The following is a 19,912-nucleotide window of genomic DNA, read 5'->3' as shown; positions in this document are numbered from 1 at the left end:
TCAAGGACTAGGGTATTTGGGGAGGAGGAGGAACAACAGGGATGTAGGAAAGAATACTACCTGCCACCAAAACTCAGGAATACTTGAAGTCATGAATTTTAAAGCACCTCCTGCCTGAATTTCAGTGAGGAAGGAGCTGGTCTTAAGCTTCAGACCCGGAAAGTCTTAAGGCTCATTCTCCAGTTGGAGGCTTTCATTGGCTCTTCTATGCCCACCCCTCTGACCTCTGCTCCCTTGCCGCGCCCGTCTGATTGGTCGCCCGTGCTCCACAGGCACTTCATTGGCTCTTACAGCTCGCCCTCCATCCCAGCTCCTGCACAGGTTTCCATCTCCCAGCAGAAGGCGCAGCCATGAATCCGTTATTCGGTCCCAACCTCTTTCTCCTACAGCAGGAGCAGCAGGGCCTGACTGGGGCCCCTGGGGGATCCCCTGGGAGGCGACCACTTCACCGGGGGAGGGGACTTGCCCGCGGCACCACTTACCCCGGCTGGCCCCTCAGCCTACTCACCGCCAGGGCCAGGCCCGGGCCCGGCCCGGGCCCGGCGCCCCCTGCCGCCATGGCACTCCGCAACGACCTGGGCTCCAACATCAACGTGCTCAAGACCCTGAACCTCCGGTTCCGATGCTTCCTGGCCAAGGTGCACGAGCTGGAGCGCCGGAACCAGCTGCTGGAGAAGCAGCTGCAGCAGGCGCTGGAGGAGGGTAAGCAGGGCCGTCGGGGCCTGACTCGCCGCGACCAGCCGTGCAAACCGGCTTCATCAGCCCCATCCGGCCCCTGGGTCTGCCCCTCAGCACCCGGCCGGCCGCCGTCTGTCCCCCGTCAGCGCGAGTGCTGGGCTCACCCGCGCGCTCACCAGCCGGTCCCCTACGCCCTCTTCGGCCTGCCACTCATCGCCCTCCACCTCCACCTCCACTGCCTTCTCCTCGTCGGCCCGCTCATGCCTGGCACAATCTGGTCCTTCTCACACCGCCCGCCGCCTCGGGCCAGGACTGGAGCCCACGCTGGTGCAAGGGCCTGGCCTGTCGTGGGTACACCCTGATGGGGTGGGCGTCCAGATTCGACACCATCACCCCGGAGATCGCGCACTCTACAACGTGTTGCCAAAGTGAAGCGGGAGCGGGATGAGTACAAGAGGAGGTAGGGACCGGGAAGGTGGGGATAGGGCTCAGTAATCATGTCACATACAAGGTGGCTAGGTATTGGTATGGGTTTCCCAGACCAAGGGCAATGGAGAGGCCCAAGAATCAGTGTGAAGAGTATAACAGTAGTTTATTGCTTTGGAAGGAAATATCGGTTCCGGGAGCCTAAGAATCCACAGAGAATGCAGAAGTCAGACTCGTGACAGGAAGCATACTAGGAACAGAACACTGGGGAATTCTATTTTTTTCCTGGCATGTCTCCCTGTCTCATGCAGGCTACAGTGTACAGATGACTGTGTTAATTGTAGGGGTTTGTGAGGTACTGCAGGGGACAGCAGTTGAGATTTTATTGCATGTGGGGTCGATTACCTTACTGTCTCAGCCCTTGAATTGGAGGATAAGCTCCACACACTGATCAAAAGTAGGAGGCAAAGAATGTAGCTTTAAATTGGTAGGTTAATTTAAGTGAAATTGGAAGAGGCAGAGGCTCACTGAGGCAAGGTCTGCATTCTGCATTGTGATTCTGTCACTATCCAGAGTTTTCCCAAGAAATGTTCATGGAACCCAGGTTCCATACTAAAGGGTCCAAGGACCCAAGGCACTGCTTGAGGCAGGTTAAAAAAAAAAAGGGAAAAAGAGAGAAGGGAATGCCATAGGGTAAGGGGAGGGGATTGGTTGTTGTCATAGGGCTGGTGGGGAACTCTGTTGGAGAAGTATGAACAGAGAAGCAAAGGGACTGAGTAAGAAAAAGGTTGGGAATATGGACACACCCTCAGTTGTAAGGCAGCTCAGGGCACGCCTAATGTTGTCTGACGAAGATTTGGCTTTCTGAGAGGAACCCTGCCCCAGTGGGTAGCACAAGTAGTGAGGGGGAGGGAGGTATGCCACAGTATTGGCTGTATATCAAGTGGATTCCTTAGATAGTTGGTGACCAGTCTGATGCAATGGGAGCAACAGGCAGAGCCAGTGCTTTGATTAAGGAGGAAGAGACTAGGGTCAGAAGGAGGCCTTTGTTTGGGGATTCCAGTTCTTCTGAGCTATTGGAGCTCCTTGTGGGCTAGTTGGGGACTACCTTTGTTGCCCAGTGTAGCAGGAATTGGCATCTGGTTTAGCAGTGGGTAAGGACTGACTGAATGTTCTGGGAACCATTGGGTCTGGGGCTGAACTTCAGGGATTGGGAACCTGCTGGAGTCTACCATATCCCAGATCAACAGCTTTCTGAGGTTGTTCTGCTTCATGTTGGCTTCATTAGTTGTGATCCATATTATTATTGTCCTTGGGAATTTCAGTTGTCCTAAAACCATCATTCAGGTGCCATCCAGAACCAGCCTGCCCCTGCCCCTGCCCCTGTAGGAGTTAATTAACACAGTCAACAGTGGAACATGGACATTCCGGATTACATTCATAACCACAGGAACAACTGCTCTTCTCAGGGGAATTTTTTTTTTTTAACTGAAAGAATATTTTGTCCTTGGACCAGCTGTCCAGGGCAGCGAAGAATTATTCCTTGGGGATTGATTAGCTCATCACTCTGCAGCATGTTGCTGGCAGAGGCCCCATAACTGGATTGTATGGTACGTGACACAGACAGTACTCATTCTTCCACCCCAGATCTCCTGCCCTCATTCTGGTCTCTTTATAGCAACACTATACCTCCTGTCTTTAGCGCAGAAGGCATGGACATAACTTGAGTACTAACTGGGATGAAGCCAGGCCTGCTGGGCTCTATTTTCAGCTCCCCTGCCTTATGTGACCTTTCTCCTGGGCCTCAGTTTTTCCAATATAGGGAATGCCCCCTCCGCTCTAAATCAAGGATAGAGTCCATTTGTATGAGAGATATTTGATAAATGCAGAATACATAAAAAGGTGCTCAGATCCTACCCACAATAATCAAGCTTATAAAAGAGATAAGATTGAATGGAGGGTCAAAAGTCTGGCTCAATAGCAAATAGAATCCTAGTGAACTTCCAGATGATTCATTTTCACACTTTAGCCCTTTGAAACTTCATTAAGCTTCATCTTTAATTAACTTCTTTACTTGTGTTTCCATCTGCATTTGTTGATGCACTGTCAAACAGTACATCTTATCCTCCTTGATGCATTCTGTCCAGTGGTTAGGTCCCTTGTCACTCTTGCTAGCTGCCTCTGGGGATTCATGGATGCCAGGCACATAAGGGGCTACATCCATGCCTTCATGTTGCAAATGAAGAAACCAAGGCTTAGAAAAGATAAGGGTCTATTTAAAAAAAAAATAAATAACCTGATGCTATTAGGGCCCTTCAATGCCAGAGCAAAAGGAGAAGGACATGCGAGGAGCTGGTTGGGAGGGGCAGGAAGCGAGGAAAGCCAGGAGCTGGGCTGCATGGTGAACCAGCAGGGTGATGACCAGGCTGGCTGCCTCTTCTGCCAGCCCAACTGGGAGGGGGCAGGCCGAGGTGATGCAGGAGTTATTATTAGGCATACTGCAGTGCGGCTATGATGTGGAATACAGGCGAGCAAGGAGACATGGGACCAGAGAGGGCAAGAGAGCAGAAACTGTAGGGAAGGAACAGAAAGGCTCACTTCTGACTATAGAAGTGGTTCTCTGGGGATTTAACATCCTTGCTGCTTTTTCATCTCCTTTCTTATGTTGAGGTTTCTCTCAGTGTAGTTCGCCACCTTTCTCAGACTGAAAGAAGCCTTTTCTGATTATGGCAAGAAGTGATGAGTTTATATGCACAGGGTCTGAGATGTGTTGCTATTCCAGCCAATTCTCTGGGTTTTGAACTGACGGGGCCAAATTCTAGGCACTGCTGGCCCCTACTCCACCTCTGTCTCTGTGATGGAATAAGACATATACCAGTCCTGAGAAGTGCCTTCATGCCCTGCTCTGTGGCCAGGAGTGTCTTCCACCCTCCTTATGGTCTTCCTCTCTGACTTCTGGGTCATGGGAGGTGCTGCTTCTGGCTTCCATCCCCCCACTACCAAGGTGCCTTTTCCTCAGGGTTTGGGTGCAGTAGTAATCATTGACTTCTTCTTCTTCTTCTTCTTCTTTTTTTTTTTTTTTTTTTTTAATAATTTTGGTTGTAGATACCTTTATTTATTTTTATGTGGTACTGAGGATCGAACCCAGTGCCTCATTCATGTTAGGCAAGCACTCTACCACTGAGCTACAACCCCAGCCCATCATTGATTTCTGATGTCCACTGCTTGCGTGCTGTTGGTGGACTTTGAGCTTCAGGGCTTGCCCTGTCATCTTTATGTGACTCCCTTCCAGGGGTTCTGGGTTGGGGAAGAACTTGAGTGTCTCCCACCAGGCTCCTGAGCAGCTCTGTTGATAAAGCCTGTGTCCTGCAGATGCTTTCACAGGGTTAAATGGTCCCACAGGAGGCAGGGCAGCGGGCTAGACGAGCTCTGTTCTGGTGCGGGCAGGAGGCAGGAGACCGGATCTGTGCCACTGAAGGTGGGAGACAGGGCTGGGTGGGCCTGGTGGTCTGGTGTGGGTAGGAGGTGGGTGATGAGGCTGGCCAGAAAGCTGGGGGAGCTGGGACCCACTGGGGATCCCACTGCAGTGGGTCAGAGCAGCAGCAGATGCTCTTAATTGTAGTTCCTAGGTGGCAGCCTGGAGGTTCTGGGAAGGCAGCTGTTGAGCTTGGTCCTTGCCAGGAAGTGTGGAGCTGCCTGACAGTTGCAGCTGGTCACCAACTGACTGGCTACATGTTCCTGTCTGCAGCAAATTCCCATGTAGGGGTCCAGACCTGGGATCTGAGGCCTGAGCCAGAGAGGTTGGGAGAGGGAACTGTAGGGGCAGGAGGGACTCTGGACCTATGTTTTTCTCTTCCTGATATCTGTCAGGTGGGAAGAGGAATACACGGTGCGGATTCAGCTGCAGGAGCGAAGTGAATGAACTCCAGGAGGTGAGGGTGACCACCCCACTGCTACTGCTTCCCTCAACCTAGTGTCCATTTCCTTGTTCCTTCTTGTCATCTTTACCCTTTCCTTTTATTGGTGGTACCCTAATGTTTAGTGTTTCTCCTACACAGGAAGCCCAAGAGGCTGATGCCTGCCAAGAAGAACTAGCCATGAAGGTGGAGCAGTTGAAAGCCGAGTTGGTCGTTTTCAAGGGGCTCATGAGTAATGTGAGTTCAGGCCCGTCACACTTGGCCCTGCTGGGATACTCAGGCGACTGGAAACCAGAAGGGTGGCCTTGCTAGTTCTGGCCTGTTGCTGCCTAGTCTGTTGCTTCTCTCTCACTGTGCTGCCCCTCTGGCTTTTTTCCCCTTGGCACCCCCTAATTCAAGATATGAAGAAGAAACAGAAGCCTTGCATCCTATCAGAGGCAGGATGGCTTGGTAATTTCTGGAGTTTGTGGGTAGTAAGTGTGAGCACAACTTCTGGAGCCAGCTTGTCTAGATTCTGATGCCTGGCTCTTCAGCTTGCTAGTGGTATGGCTGTGGGCCAATTCCTTTACCTCCAAGTCCTCTTCAGCCTTTGTAGTCTCATCAGTGGAATGGAGAAAATAAAGGTGTGTGCTTTGCAGAGTTATTATGAAGATTTTAACATATTTGGGATAGTATCTGCCACATCCTTAGTGCTAAATAAGCATAGTTGTTATATTATTACAATACTTTCTCCACTCCACTCTTTATTTTTTTTTCAGTATTGGAGATTGAACCCAGGACCTCGTGCATGTATGCAAGCACTGTACACTGGAGTTACATCTCAGCCCTTTTTGTCTTTATTTTGAGATGGGGTCTTGCTAAGGTTACCCAGACTGGCCTCAAACTTATTGCATAGGGCAGGGGTTTGGGGTGGGGACATGGGATTGAACCCATGGCCCTGTGTGTGCTTGGCAAGTGCTCTGCCACTGAGCTACATCCCCAGAAGATCAAACTTGTGGTCCTCTTGCTTTAGCCATCCTGGGATTGTAGTAGTGGCCACCATGCCTGGCACCTTCTTCACTCAAAATTCCCAGTGGGCTCCTTCCCTCTGGTAATGTAAGTTCCAGGAGGATAAGGACTATGATTGGTACCAGGGAATCCCTGCCTGTGTGAGACTCTGGGCCATTCCCTTCAGTGTGCCCATCTGGCCAGAGAGCCAGTAACATGGGTGGTCCCAGTATATGCAGTGGGGAAAGACCCCTGGAAAAGGGTGTTCTACCTGGGATTAGGGACTTCATGGAAGAGTGGGTGATGAGAAGGGTGAGGCTCTTGTCAAAACCTTTATGGGTACTTACCACCTCCTCACTATTCCCCATGTTCTCTGGACAGAATCTGTCAGAACTGGACACCAAAATCCAGGAAAAGGCCATGAAGGTAGATATGGACATCTGCCGCCGCATTGACATCACCGCCAAACTGTGTGACGTGGCTCAGCAGCGCAACTGTGAGGACATGATTCAGATGTTCCAGGTGAGGGGGCCAGGCTGTCCTTAGCACACAGGGGAGGGGCTGGCGGTGAAGAAGCTTCCATTGTGGCTAGTCTAGAACACGGGCCCTGCCCCTTTCTTGGGAACTTTGTCCTGGCATCAGGACCCTCAGTGGGGACTAGGCTGGGGGGCAAGGGACAGCCTCAGGAGAGGTTTTGGAAGCTATCTCCTACACCATCTCCCCCTCCCTCTCTCTCTCCTCTGTCTGCTTCTCTCCTCTCTCTCTTTTTCATTTCTTTCTTGCTTCTCCATAGAAGAAGCTGGTTAGTTTGCTCTCATGCAAGCTTATTAATGTCCCCAGTCCCAGTCTCCTGAACCACACAGGTCCTTTGGACATTGATTTTGACCCACTAGGCTCTTCAGCACAGATTTCTTCTTCCCTTTCTGTTTTCTTTGGCTCTTCCTCATTTTTAATCTCTTTTCTCTTTACTTCATTTTTTTCTCTCTCTGATCCCACTGGCCTTCTAGATCTGGATGCAAGTCAGTTCTCCTTTGTAATACTAAATCCTCATCCTCCTTGCAGCTTAAATCTTTCTTTTTATTTGTTATTTGTAGTACTGGGGATCACACCCATATACCCCCAAACCAAAACTTTCTTTTTATTTTAGTCATTTCATCAGAAAGAGTTTTTAGTTTTCAGGAAAAAAAAAAAAATTGCTCTTTAGCCATTAGACACATCTTAACGTGGTCACAACAAGCCATTTCTCTCCTTATCTTACTGCTTTATTTTCTCTATTTCTCTTTTTCCGTCTCATTCTTCAGCCTTGCCCCATCTGTGTGGTGTCTGGCCTGTCTCTTGGTGATGCTCCATGTTTTCTGTTCCTGTCATCGTAACTGTCTTTTCTCTCTGCCCCACCTTTCCTTTCCTGCTGGTTCACGCTGCTTCCTCCTGCCCCTGCCCCCTGTCCCCTGCCCGGCCTCCCCCTCCTGCCCTTTCTCCTCATGCACCCGGCCTCGTCTCTGTAGTCTCTGCACTTGTCCTCCATTAAGGTCCCATCCATGGGGGGGCGGAAGAGGGAGCGCACGGCTGCTGTCGAGGAGGACACCTCCCTGTTGGAGAGTGATGGGCCCCCCGCCAGCCCGATGGGGATGAGGAGGAGAGCACAGCCCTCAGCATCAACGAGGAGATGCAGCGCATGCTCAACCAGCTGTGAGTCCCACAGGCCTGTCCTCGTCCTTGCCCCACACCAGACATCCTGAGGCCGAGCGCTCCCCACAGTCTCCTCTTCTGGACAAGGCCCCACTGCCCCTGACACATGGGTTCCCTGTCTCTAGGAGGGAGTATGATTTTGAGGACGACTGTGACAGCCTGACTTGGGAGGAGACTGAGGAGACCCTGCTGCTGTGGGAGGATTTCTCAGGCTATGCCATGGCAGCCGCAGAGGCCCAGGGAGAGGTAACCACCCCTCCCGGCCTCAGGGCCCCTCAGCTGTGCCTCTCCATCCTGAAGCCTTGCCTCTTCCTTTCCTCATTCCTCACTCTGCTCCCTTTGTGGCCTTCATCCTTTCCCGTGTCTCCCCTCTTCCTTTGTGCTTTTCTTTCCTCTCTCCAGTTTCCTCTAACCTGACTTTCTCTTTCTCCCTGCCTTGACCCTGTGGAATGCTCTCCATCCCGTCCCTACCTGGTTGGCCTCCCCTTGCTTTCCTTTTTCCTCCAGCAACAGGAAGACAGCCTGGAGAAGGTGATTAAAGATACTGAGTCCTTGTTCAAAACCCGGGAAAAAGAATATCAGGAAACCATTGACCAGATAGAGGTAAGGACGTGTGGGGCCTGTGCTCCAGTGGTCTGCTGGGCTGCAGGTTGGGTCCCTCAATGTGGGTCCTAGAGACCAGGGACTTCACTTTCTATTACCTCTTGGCTGTGATACCTCTGGTGGGTCCTTGAGACCTCATGCTCTAGAGGCAGACATGGGGGTTCAAAGCTTGGCTCTATCACTTTTGACCACTCAACTTTGAACAAGATCCTTGTTCTCTTTGAGTCTGTTTTCTTCATCAAATGGGGTTCCAAATAATTTCACCCTGCAGGGTGGTTTGGAAGATTAAATGAAGCAGTTAATCCACACATGGAGCTCAGGGCAGGATCTACTCTCATGAGGACACCCCAATGGGTATTGTTTGGATTGGTTATCATCGGCACTGTCAGTGCTGCAGCATTCAGATGGCCCTTCTTCCTCCTCCTTCCTCATTCCATAGCCCTGGGGACCCCTGTAGAGATGATAGTTGGAGCTGGTACTTTAACTCAGATTCCAAGCTTCGAGGTTTCAGAAAGGATTGTGGTGTCACAGAATGGAGGTGGCCATTCTGTGGAGGATTGGATGGGACTCCCATGAGCATCCTGTCCAAGTGTGCAGTGGCCCTTGCCTGGATACTGAGGTAGGGTGAGACAGGTAGACTTCTAGTTCAACCTCTCTTCAAGCCTGTGTGGCATGTCACTCCTGTTTGTCATGACCAATGCAACCAAACTCTCGGGTCCGGTGAGGGGCGAAGGGAGGTTGGAAAATAAAGGTTCACAGACACAGATCTTGAAGATTAAGCTGGGATCAGGTGGAGCTCTGCTCTCTGATGGAGAAGCAGATCTAAAGAATTACTCCAGCAATCTTTATTTATATACTTCTCATTTTCAGGATAAAGACTATGCAACCATTATTCTTTGTATTCAGGAAAGTTACAGAAACTAGGACATCCTAGGTAGCTTTTTCACAGTTGCAATCCATAGTTGCAAAGTGCAATGTCAGGAGCTTCATGTAGCTCTCAAGAAAGCCCATTGTTTAAAGTTACTGTAAGGCCGGCAGGAACTGGAGAAGCAGAGCTGGTGAAACATTGTAGTTGGCTAGCATAAGAATTCCTTCCTTCCCAGGAGCTTTGTGCCTGAGATCAAGGTTAGAACTGATAGGGCTCTTGCACAGAGCCTCCTCATGCAGGGCACTGCTACAGCAGCTAGGTATCCTATGCTCTTGCACAGAAACATTCCCAGGAACTGGGCATGCCACAGCCATGAGGGCATTGAGACCCCTGATCTCAGTAACTGCTCTCTCATCCTTCCTCTCCCATCCTTCATCACTGCTCTCAACACCTGTTGTGTTCACTCTGCCTGCATTTTGAGAAGAAAGTTGAGAAATTGTTTTCCTGCATCCTCATTCTCCCACCACACATCAAATGGTCCTGATTCTTGAAGTAAAACTGGTCTTTTTGGTTTTTGTGTTTGGCCCAGGCAGAAAGATGCTGTTCAAAAGTCAGCCAGAGTTCTGCTACTGGCTAAGGCCATGGTGGGGAGAACTGATCTACACTCTCCTGTGTATACTTTGCTGTCTCTTCCCTCCCTCCCTGTCCTATGCCTACCTCTTCTGGATGATAGGCTTAAGCTTTGGTGTTTTCATAGCACCTCCAACCAGGCAAGGGGTTCTTACCACAGTGATCTGCAGCTGCCATCTGTTTGTCTAGTTGAAAACATGACCCAGTAAGAAAGAGAAGAGCATCCTAAAGGGAAGCATGCCTTTTAAGCTGTTTCAGAGTCATCTTACTCCTCCCAGCAGGACAGGAGGAGCAAGTTTAGGGGAGCTGACTTGGTGGCTTTGGTTGCAGGGTTGCCCCTGATGATCCACTAGAGCTCTTGAGGTGCCTTATATCTTTGCGACCTTTGATCTCAGGGACAGTTCCATTATTGGATGGTAATGCTGTGGCCCAGGATGATAGGTGGGAGGGAGTTAATTCTTTTGTACCCACTGGCTTTCTCCACTTATCTCATCCTTACCACCCCCACCACCCTGCCTCTGGTCAAAAACATCGATTCTGGAGTTTTTGAGGTAAGCTGTTAAGGATGTCCCCTAATATTTGCATCATCTCCTTATCTCATTCCTGCCTTTACTGTATGAATTAGAGGGACTTACAAATATGTCGAGACCCCTTTTGGCAGTACTAGCTTTATATTTTGGTAGAATATTTTTGTTTCATTTCCTTCTTCCTTGTTCCCTTCCTTCTTCCCTCCCTCCCCTTTGATAGGTTCCAGCCCCTGCTTCAGCTTCTTGAGGAGGAGGAGCTGGGGAGAGGTGGAGCTATCTGAAGAGAGCTTCAGTGTCATGTTTTCCTCCTAGGTGGAACAGTTAGAACGTCCTGCTCCTCTTGCTACTGTGCAAACATGTGTGCCTTTGATGCCATCCTCATTAGGGCTTCCAACCCACCAGCCACCATCTCACCCCAGATGCCACTCTCTTGGCTGTCCCTTTTGTCTGGTCCTGTGACCCATTTCCTCCTTTCTTCCAGTTCCTATCCTCTCTTCATCCAACTCAGATTTGTTACGGGTGGTTTCCGCTCTATCCAAATCACATTCTTCACGGGCCCTTTCCTTCTCTTTATTTTTGTTCTCCATCAGTCAAGTCAATCACCTCCAAGCAGTTTGATTCCTGTCCCCTTCTGGCCCCTGGCCTTTGTACCCCAAACAAAGGCAGCCAGATAGTCTCTGGCTCAGATCCTTCTATGTTTGGCCCCTCCTCTCACTACCTCAGAGTCAGATTCCGACTGCAGAATTGAACTCTGGAGGAAGAACATCGTCCCTTGATTGCAGGTGTCTCATTTTTCCACATAGAATGTTTTTGAAGTCAGACTATATCTTATAATTGATACGACATTCAGTATGGGAGTCCTTCTTTTAGTGTCTGGGAATGACTTATAAATGAGAAAATAAAGTAAGGAGAAAATGGTAAGAGAATTGAGCCTCTTTGAACACTGTGATCAGGTTTCCTTTTATTTGCTGTGAGTCTTACAGATACTTCACAGAGTTAATTAATTCTCATTGAAGGAGTGCTGGACATGCAGACATAAGTAAGACCCTTAAGCCCTCAAAGGAGCTTACAAGTTAGTAAGGGAGGTTAGCTGGAGCCAGCATCATACAGGAAATGTGGGATGAGCTGAGCTCTGTGGGAACCCCAGGGAGGGAGCAAGGGCATCCACAATTGGCTGCCTGAAGCAGTTTAGAATGTTGATCTGCTCCATTCCTGCCCATGTTGACATTCCTTTTCTCATTGCCCTTATCCATCTTTTAAAAGAATGCAGGCCTGCAACAGATACCCTTGTATTTTTCTGTAAGCAAAGATTCCCGAGAAAGGGATGGGTTGGCAGGGGCTGGTAGAATAGCCTTTGGTGATAGAGCATTTGCCTAGCATGTGTGTGTGAGGCCCTGGGATCCGTCCCACAAAAAAAAAAAAAAAAAAAAAAGGGAGACCTAGAAAGAAAGAGAACATTCTGAAAGGATGAGGAAACCATTGTATAATTTGGTGCTTTCTGCCTCCATCTGATTTCTTTTAAATCTGAGCCTTCAACCATGGCCTCCTGGGTCTCTGGTCTAGTTGGTGTTCTTGGTGTATTAGCCTCCTGGTCAGGGGACAGAGGTACTACTTCCCTGGGCCTGCTAACTGTTATGACCCTGTCCTGCCCCATCACAGCTGGAGCTGGCCACAGCAAAGAATGACATGAACCGGCACCTGCATGAGTACATGGAGATGTGCAGCATGAAGCGGGGCCTGGATGTGCAGATGGAGACCTGCCGCCGACTCATCACTCAGTCTGGAGACCGGTAAGGGCCTACTTGGAGCATGGGGCCTGCTTGCTCTTCTAAGTTCCTGCCTCCCAGGGTGATACATGGAAGGAGGGGTGAAGCAGAGCCCTCTGACTAGCAAGACCTAAAGACCCTTGGGCAGTACCTTGTTACTTTTTAAAAAATATCTTTATTTTATTTATTTATTTTTATTTTGTGCTGAGTATCAAACCCAGTGCCTCACACATGCTAGGCAAGTGCTCTACCATGTGAGCTACAACCGCAGCCCAATACCTGGTTATTTTTAATGGGGTGGGGCTGTCCTTTGGCGGTCTCCTGGTATGTCTCACCCAGATGGACAGCTTTTTCATCCTCCCTTCAGTACCATCACCTGTAAGGGTTTCATTGGTTAGAGACAGCTTAAAAACTAGCAAGGAACAGAGGGATGTGGTGAGGCAGATTTTTACCTAAAGTCAAAGCCATGATTTATGCATTTGATTGACCCTAAGTTATGCCTCAACAAAAGAGTGAATTTTAACAAAATCATAAAAATGCTACAAATAAGCTGAGTGTACTGGTGTATATCTGTAGTCCCAGTGACTTAGGAGACTGAGGCAGAAAGATTGCTTGAACCTAGGAGTTTGAAGTCAGTTTGGGCAACATTACAAGACACTGTCTCAAAAAAAGAAAAAAAAAAAATGTCAAATTACAGGGCTAGGGATGTGGCTTAATAGAACACTTACCTAGCATGCATGAGACTTTGGGTTCAATTCCCAGCACAAACAAAACAAAACAAATTATATGTATATATAAAGCTGGGTACCTAAGGTTAGTATACTCAGTTGGTATCTCTTATCTTTTTTTTTTTAAGGTTTAAGTTATATATGTATATATATGTGTGTATATTTATTTATGTGGTTTTTATTAGTGCATTATAGTTATATCTCAGGTGACATCTCTTATGCTGTTACTTCAGACATTTCTGATTGCTGAGCCTCTCAGAGTCCCCAAGATAAAGATAGGGTCCATTTCCCCTATCAGGGCAGTATGGGAGAGAATTCTTTCTTCCCTCCCCACATCCCTAGCCCTGTATTCATCCCTACCCCAATGGTCCCCTGCCCTCACCAAGGTGTTACTCACCCACCTGCCAAAGGATAAGGCCCTGGGAAGAGGCATGACAGCCTCATCAGGTCTCCTGCCTGCCCCAAGATGACAACTGGTGTTTTTTTCTAGAAAGTCTCCTGCTTTCACTGCGGTCCCGCTTAGCGACCCGCCGCCACCGCCAAGCGAGACTGAAGACTCCGATCGCGATGTCTCATCTGATAGCTCCATGAGATAGGGACCAACTCCACCTTCGCTTCCCTGCGGCCCCACCTTACTGGACGCTCACCCAGGCCCGAAGCTGGGGGTTCATGGAGGGGTTGTACTACCACACCAAGCCTGGCCCTGGGGCCCGTGTTATTCCTCCCTATGTTCTTGGCCTCCCTAGAGTTCTGGAGTTTCTGGAGCTAGGCTTGGCCCTGCCCTTCCTGGGCGACTCCCACTGCAAATGGGCTCTCCTGCCTTTATGTGTGGTGTCTGCTACTTCCCCATCTTTAAAAGGCTGACAAGAGTGCTCATGGCCTTTTCACCATTTCCATTGTGTAAGGAATGTGAATGTGGGACCTCCAGCTCTGGGGTCTAGAGCCTGCTGTCTTTGGATTTTGAACTGGTGCTAACTGGCCCAGGCACTGGTATGAAGTGGAATCTGCTAGAAGTTCCCTAAAGGATTGTGTAACACATGCAGCTGAATAGCACTTCCCTTCCTGGTATGGATGGAGGTGGGATTGGACAGGTACTGTTCTGCTGTCCACCTGCCAACTAATGTATGTGGCTGTAACCCTTCCCTCACAGAGGGAGGCAAGTACCATGTGTTAAAGGGGACTTTATGCCCTGGACTGGGTGAATTACCCTGAAGGAAGATAGCTTTTATCTCCTGATCACTGCTGAGTGACAGAAAAAAGGTGAAGCTGCTGTGTGTATGTGCAAGGGTATGTGCACACATGCTCAGGGTGTTTTTCAAGCGTTGGCTTAAGATGTGCCTCTTCCTGTCTCATTCACCAAAACCAACAGGCTGATGTGTCTGATTTGGAAAAGCTTGAGAAGGGGGGAGATTCAATTCTGAATACCTCAGGAGGCTGTGCTGAAATTTGAATGGAGTCTTTAATAATAATCAAAGTGGAGAGTATTGAGCACTTTTGTGTCACTGATTCAAGCACTTTAACTATAGAACCTTAACTGAGTTATACGCTGTTTCTATCATCTCCATTTCAAAGTGAGGCACAGGAACTGTTAAGTAACTTTTACAGATGGAGCCTCCAACTGGCAGAGCCAGCTCATCAACTCCCAGCCTGTGCTCTTACCCACATGTCTAAGAATAAGAAATAATCATCACATTCAACTCATCTTTCCCAAAGCTAGAAGAGGTAGAACCTTGTTTTACATTTACATATCACATGTGCTTAATTTTACCTAAAGACCTTAGCTGCTAGATGCAGTCATGGCCTTATTTTGCAGTTTACACATGAAGGTATGAGTGGAAGAACTAGAATTGCATGCTGGGGCTCTCTATGCATTCTACTACACACTTCACAAGCCTGTCAAGGTCATACAACTCCATGACTTTGACGTTACCTTCCCTAAGGGTACCCAACAGAATAGCTGAGGGCTGGGTATGTAGGTCAGTGATATAACACTTGCCCAGCATGCAAATTCAATCTCCAGCACCACCAAAAAAAAAAAAAAAAAAAAAAAAAGGCAAAAAAGCTAGCCAGGTGAAAGTCCTTCAAATATTCAGTTTTTAGCACCCAGAGGGAAAAGGGAAATAAGGCATAGATAATTATAAGGGAAGATAAAGGTCAGGCCCTACTCTACACACATTTCACTTTGGCACCAGCCCAGCTTCCCATACCCTTGATTGCAGAATAAGATAAAACAGGTGGCTGGATACAGTGAACTTTATTGATGGTATGTGACAGTAGGGCTCCCTAAGCCCCTCCCCTTCTTCAGGGGGTCTGGGATGGAAATTAGGAGGAGGGGAGATTCTCAGTGTGTTGAGGGACTGAGTTAGGGGCAGGGATTCCCCAGCTGAGGGCCTCTCTCTTCCTCTATGTTCTTGCTGGGGCAGATGGTCCAGGGGCTCTTACTCCTTGGAGGCCATGTGAACCATAAGGTCCACCACCCGGTTGCTGTAGCCAAATTCATTGTCATACCTAGAAGGTGAACAAGGATGTTAAGGGCCATTTTTCTGAGCTAGCCACCAGCGCTAGACACCAGGCCACTTACAAAACTTGTTCTTTCCACCCATGTCACATACCAAGAAATGAGCTTGACAAAGTGGTCATTGAGGGCAATGCCGGCCCCAGCATCGAAGGTGGAAGAGTGGGTATCACTGTTGAAGTCGCAGGAGACAACCTGGGGAAGGAAGAGGGCAAAGTATGGGAAACCACCCCTGTTCAATAAGGTCATGCAACAAAAAATTCCCTATCCTATCCGATCAGTACCTGGTCCTCTGTGTAGCCCAGGATGCCCTTGAGGGGGCCCTCTGATGCCTGCTTCACCACCTTCTTGATGTCATCGTATTTGGCCTGATGAGATAAAATAAGATGGATGTTCATTTTCCAAACTCACCAGATTTTATCAGAGACAAATCTCAGCTCACCAGGTGTTTCTAACCCAAACGTACAGCTTTTTCCAGGCGACAGGTCAGATCCACAACTGACACATTGGGGGTGGGCACACGGAAAGCCATGCCAGTGAGCTTCCTGTAGACACAGAAGAGCACTTTCAGCTCCAGGTGCTCCTGGCCCCATCCCTCCTGCTCCCCTCAGGCACAGCAAAGCCTTACCCATTTAGTTCAGGGATGACCTTGCCTACAGCCTTGGCAGCTCCAGTGGATGCAGGGATGATATTCTGGGCAGCCCCACGGCCATCACGCCACAGTTTCCCAGAGGGGCCATCCACAGTCTTCTGAGTAGCAGTGATGGCATGGACTGTGGTCTGGAAAAACAGAAGTGCCAATGAGGCCCCACAGAGTACCCATCACACCAGCCCTCAGCCTCCCTCCTCCACTTTGGGAGGGATTGAGGGATAGAGACTTGAGCCAGTCCCTTAAAACCCCCAACCCTGGGGCAGGAACTAAGTGTGGAGAAGGATCCAATCGTGGGTGAGGAATGAATGAGTTCTGTTCCCATTTCCCATCATCCACATACCATGAGTCCTTCCACAATGCCAAAGTTGTCATGGATGACCTTGGCCAGGGGAGCTAAGCAGTTGGTGGTACAGGAGGCATTGCTAGAAAGAGGGAGATGAGTCAGAGAGGGCTTGCCCACAGCCTGACCCTCAGCCCTGCCTGCCATTTCCCCACTGCCATCTGCTGTCCTCACCTGACGATCTTGAGAGAATTGTCATACTTCTCATGGTTCACGCCCATCACAAACATGGGGGCATCAGCAGAAGGGGCAGAGATGATGACCCTTTTGGCACCGCCCTTCAAATGAGCCTACAATTGAAGGAGTTGGTTACAAATGTAGGCTCTTCTTTTCCTGGCTAAGTCAGATTTCCTCATGCTTCTAGCTACCAAATTCCAGGGTCAACTCCCCTCCTCTTTAGCCTTCCAGTCACTTACCCCGGCTTTCTCCATGGTAGTGAAGACACCAGTGGACTCCACAACATATTCAGCACCAGCATCACCCCATTTGATGTTGGCGGGATCTCGCCTAGTGGGGAGGTAACAAGATGAAATTCAGGCATGTGATGTACCATGTACCTGAGGTGGGTACCCCATCCTAGTTACCTCTTCAAAGCAAAATCCCCTGATCCTAGGCTCTGCGCAAAACAAGCAAGCAAACAAAAACAATCTCCTGTTTTGTCTTGCATACTTACTCCTGGAAGATGGAGATGGACTTTCCATTGATGACAAGCTTCCCATTCTCAGCCTTGACTGTGCCATGGAATTTACCATGGGTAGAATCATACTGGAACATGTAAACCTGGGGGAACAAGTTGAGGACATTAACACAATTGCCTTCAGTAGGCTACTCCTCCCACCACCTGCAAGGGTAGCACCCACCATGTAGTTGAGGTCAATGAAGGGGTCATTGATGGCAACAATATCCACTTTGCCAGAGTTGAAAGCAGCCCTGGTGACCAGGCGCCCAATACGGCCAAATCTGAGGTAAGAAGCAAGAATGAGTGAATAGGGAATATCGGGAATACAGATAGGCTGATTCATCCTCGCCCAGAAAGAATACAGTTATCCCTAGGTATCTGCGGGGAATTGGTTCTCAAAAAGGAATTGGTTCTGGGGCTGGGGAGATAGCTCAGTCAGTAGAGTGCTTGCCTTGTAAGCACAAGGCCCTGGGTCCAATCCCCAGCACACACACACACACAAAAATCCATTCCCCCATACCAAGATCTGTGGATGCTCAAATCCTTTACATAGAATGAAGCAGTATTTGCACATAATCTCTGAACATCCTCCTACATACTTTAAAACACCCCTAGGTTACTTATAACACCTAAACAATGCCTTCACATCATTTATGTGGATTCAGTATAGTGCTCAGTGGCAGGAATTTCAAGTTTTGTTCTTTAGAACTTTATCAAATTATTTCCCTTGCATTATCTTCCATCCAGTTGGTTGGAATCTGTGAATATGGAACCCTCAGACATGAGCAGCCAACTGTACATAATTTCCTCACCCCCTAGAAAGTCCTAAGTGGTCTAATTTTATCTTCCTTAAACAACTCTACCAGGCTTTCCAGCATGGTCATAAAGTTAAGGCTCCTTTCCTGCCCAGGAGGTGACTAGGCTTGAAGCCTTGCCCAACCCCCCAGTCACCTCAAATCCTCTAAGAAGTGCTAGTGTAAGGCAATGCCACCCACAGCATGGACACAAGCCTGGCACATGGCATTTAGCTTCTCACATCCAATTCCCGGGGAAGGCTTATTCCTGCCTGGCCCAGATTCAGGCTACACCCTCTCTGCAGAAAAGACTTGTATACTCAGCATCACCAAGCTCAAAGGGCAGGAGTAAAGGTCAGGTAACTCTAACTGGACAGGGTAAGTCCACCCCTTCTTCAAGTCCCTCCTACAAAAGGGTGAGGTTAAGGTAAAGAGATTTGAAAATTTCAGTACTCCAATCCCAAGTCTCTAATTTGCTAAACTACCTGCCCTTCCTAGCTAAAATCGGCAGTGAGAGCAACAAGATGTGTGGGTAGTAGAAGTGGGTGGAGGATGACAGAAGCCCAGGTCCCCAGCCTTAGAAAGGTCAGGCAGCTATATTTAACTTCAGATTAGGGTGGAGTGGGGAGATCTGGTTTCTGTGGAAGATGGAATGGGAAGAAGAGCAGGATTCTTAAGGCTCACAGACACCTAATACACCCCAGTGACCTTTATGGCATGGCCTTTAGGGTTGGATCAGCGCTGGGCTGCCAGATCAAAAAAGGGGTTGAGAGTTGAGCCAGTGCAAGGGAAGGGGCTGCTGCTATGGGAGCCATTTTGTGGTGTAAATTTTCTTTTCTAACCACCGTGACTCAGCTCCCCCAGTCTGGCACTAAGCCACAGCTACCACACCTCTGGGCAGGGAGGACACAGGACACAAGAGGACTTCCATAATTCCACTTCTTTGATTCATCAGAAGAGTTATCTAGAAGCAGCATCGTGCCTGAGGGAAAATTCGGGTTGATGCTTGAGGGCTGCGTTCTGAGGTTTCACTTTGAGAGCCAAGAAAGGGGAAAAGCCTTGCATCACCTGGTTTACCGGATAAAGGGGACTACACCCTACTAAGGGAGGAGTGAGTCAAAGGCAAGGGAGGACAGAGTAGCCAAGGAAGGTTTCCTAACGGTGGTTCATTCATTTCCTTCCCCGTTGCAACATGGCGGGCGGGTGGCCGCTAGCGAAACCCTGGGCTGATGATGCGCAAGCCACGCAGCATCCTGGGGCTGCCCGCGGGAGGGAGAAGGCTATGGGGGGAGGGGCTCCTCCCCCGGCACGTGACCCACAGGGCGCGAAAGGAAAGAAAGAAGCCCGATCCAGGGGATTAGGGGATGGGGGTCCAGAGTGAGAATAGGAAAGCCTCCCATTTGCCTGCGATAGTGTAGTGCAAGGGTCTGTGCTGCTCGTCCCCTCACAGTTATGAGCAGGGGACAGGAGCCCCTGCCGGAGCCTTCACTGGGTCTGCGCGCTGACCTTGAGCTCTCCTTGGGGGGAGGGCGCTACTCATCCACCTCTCCACGCGACTGCAAAACCCTTGGCCTCTTCCAGACTTGCAGATGCAATTTCTGGGGAGGCGGCCACAGACCGGGGCCCCACCCTAGCGCAGCCTCTAACTTACCCGTTCACTCCGACCTTCACCATCGTGTCTCAGGGACGCGGCTGCGAGGGGGAGAAAGAAAAGCATCAGCGCCATCCGCGCGGCGCCAGGATCCGGGCCGCTGACCCTCCTTCTCCCTCCCCCCTCTGCCTCCATGTCCACATCGCGCCTCCTCACGTCCTCCTGCCCCTGCAATGCGGAGGCCCCACCCGACCCAGCCCGGTACGGCCCCCCCAGCAGCGCCGCCAAACCCCGGACCACACACATTCCCTCTCCCCGGTTCCGACCGTCCCGAGCCGCCAGTGGCGAGTCTGCATTTTCACCTGGCACTGCAGGAGTTGAAAAGATGCGGCTGTCTGCCGAACGGGGAGGAGCAGAGAGCGCCGGGGGAGGGTGCAGTCTCCCTTTATAGGAACCGGAGTGGGGGTGGGAGCTGGTGACGCGAGCCCCGCCCCGCGCCCGGCTGGCCCAGTCGCTGCCCGA

At 49.8% G+C, this 19,912-nt stretch overlaps 2 protein-coding genes across 3 annotated transcripts; one reads left to right on the top strand and one right to left on the bottom strand.

The window, feature by feature from the left end:
* Positions 1-350: 350 nt before the first annotated feature.
* Iffo1 (intermediate filament family orphan 1) lies at positions 351-14,739 on the top strand. Its single transcript, XM_053743399.1, is given in 19 exon segments — positions 351-410; positions 412-525; positions 528-738; positions 741-866; positions 869-934; positions 937-968; positions 970-1,096; positions 1,099-1,138; positions 4,975-5,017; positions 5,019-5,036; positions 5,163-5,258; positions 6,390-6,530; positions 6,802-6,810; positions 7,538-7,615; positions 7,618-7,697; positions 7,823-7,943; positions 8,205-8,300; positions 11,985-12,115; positions 13,310-14,739. Coding segments are annotated over 19 exon segments (1,695 nt in total). The 3' UTR covers positions 13,416-14,739.
* A 315-nt stretch (positions 14,740-15,054) lies between these two features.
* On the bottom strand, positions 15,055-19,869 carry Gapdh (glyceraldehyde-3-phosphate dehydrogenase). 2 transcript variants are annotated; one of them, XM_047550754.1, is made up of 12 exons: positions 19,753-19,869; positions 19,451-19,491; positions 17,187-17,286; positions 17,000-17,106; positions 16,743-16,833; positions 16,501-16,616; positions 16,327-16,408; positions 15,963-16,114; positions 15,801-15,879; positions 15,619-15,702; positions 15,432-15,529; positions 15,055-15,327 (listed from the first exon to the last, which is right to left on the bottom strand). In XM_047550754.1, the coding sequence occupies exons 2-12, from the start codon at positions 19,471-19,473 to the stop codon at positions 15,258-15,260; spliced, it is 1,002 nt and encodes a 333-aa protein (XP_047406710.1). In that variant the 5' UTR covers positions 19,474-19,491; positions 19,753-19,869; the 3' UTR covers positions 15,055-15,257. The 2 variants fall into 2 exon arrangements, with proteins under 2 accessions (XP_047406710.1, XP_047406709.1); XM_047550753.1 differs by lacking the exons at positions 19,451-19,491; positions 19,753-19,869 and adding an exon at positions 18,691-18,791.
* Between the last annotated feature and the right edge of the window lie 43 nt (positions 19,870-19,912).

This window comes from Sciurus carolinensis, chromosome 4 (genome assembly GCF_902686445.1).
Source record: "Sciurus carolinensis chromosome 4, mSciCar1.2, whole genome shotgun sequence".
NCBI lineage: Eukaryota > Metazoa > Chordata > Mammalia > Rodentia > Sciuridae > Sciurus > Sciurus carolinensis.
Note: the sequence above shows the minus strand (reverse complement) of the source record. Positions and strands in the feature narration are given on the sequence as shown.

Excerpts from the sequence above, each read along its gene's own strand:
- Gapdh (XM_047550753.1), bottom strand. The coding sequence starts at position 18,776 with ATGCTGCTTCTAGATAACTCTTCTGATGAATCAAAGAAGTGGAATTAT. Across the intron at positions 17,107-17,186 it reads TCATTGACCTCAACTACATG|GTTTACATGTTCCAGTATGA; the intron begins GTGGGTGCTACC and ends TTGTTCCCCCAG. Across the intron at positions 15,880-15,962 it reads GTCATCCCTGAACTAAATGG|GAAGCTCACTGGCATGGCTT; the intron begins GTAAGGCTTTGC and ends CTGTGTCTACAG.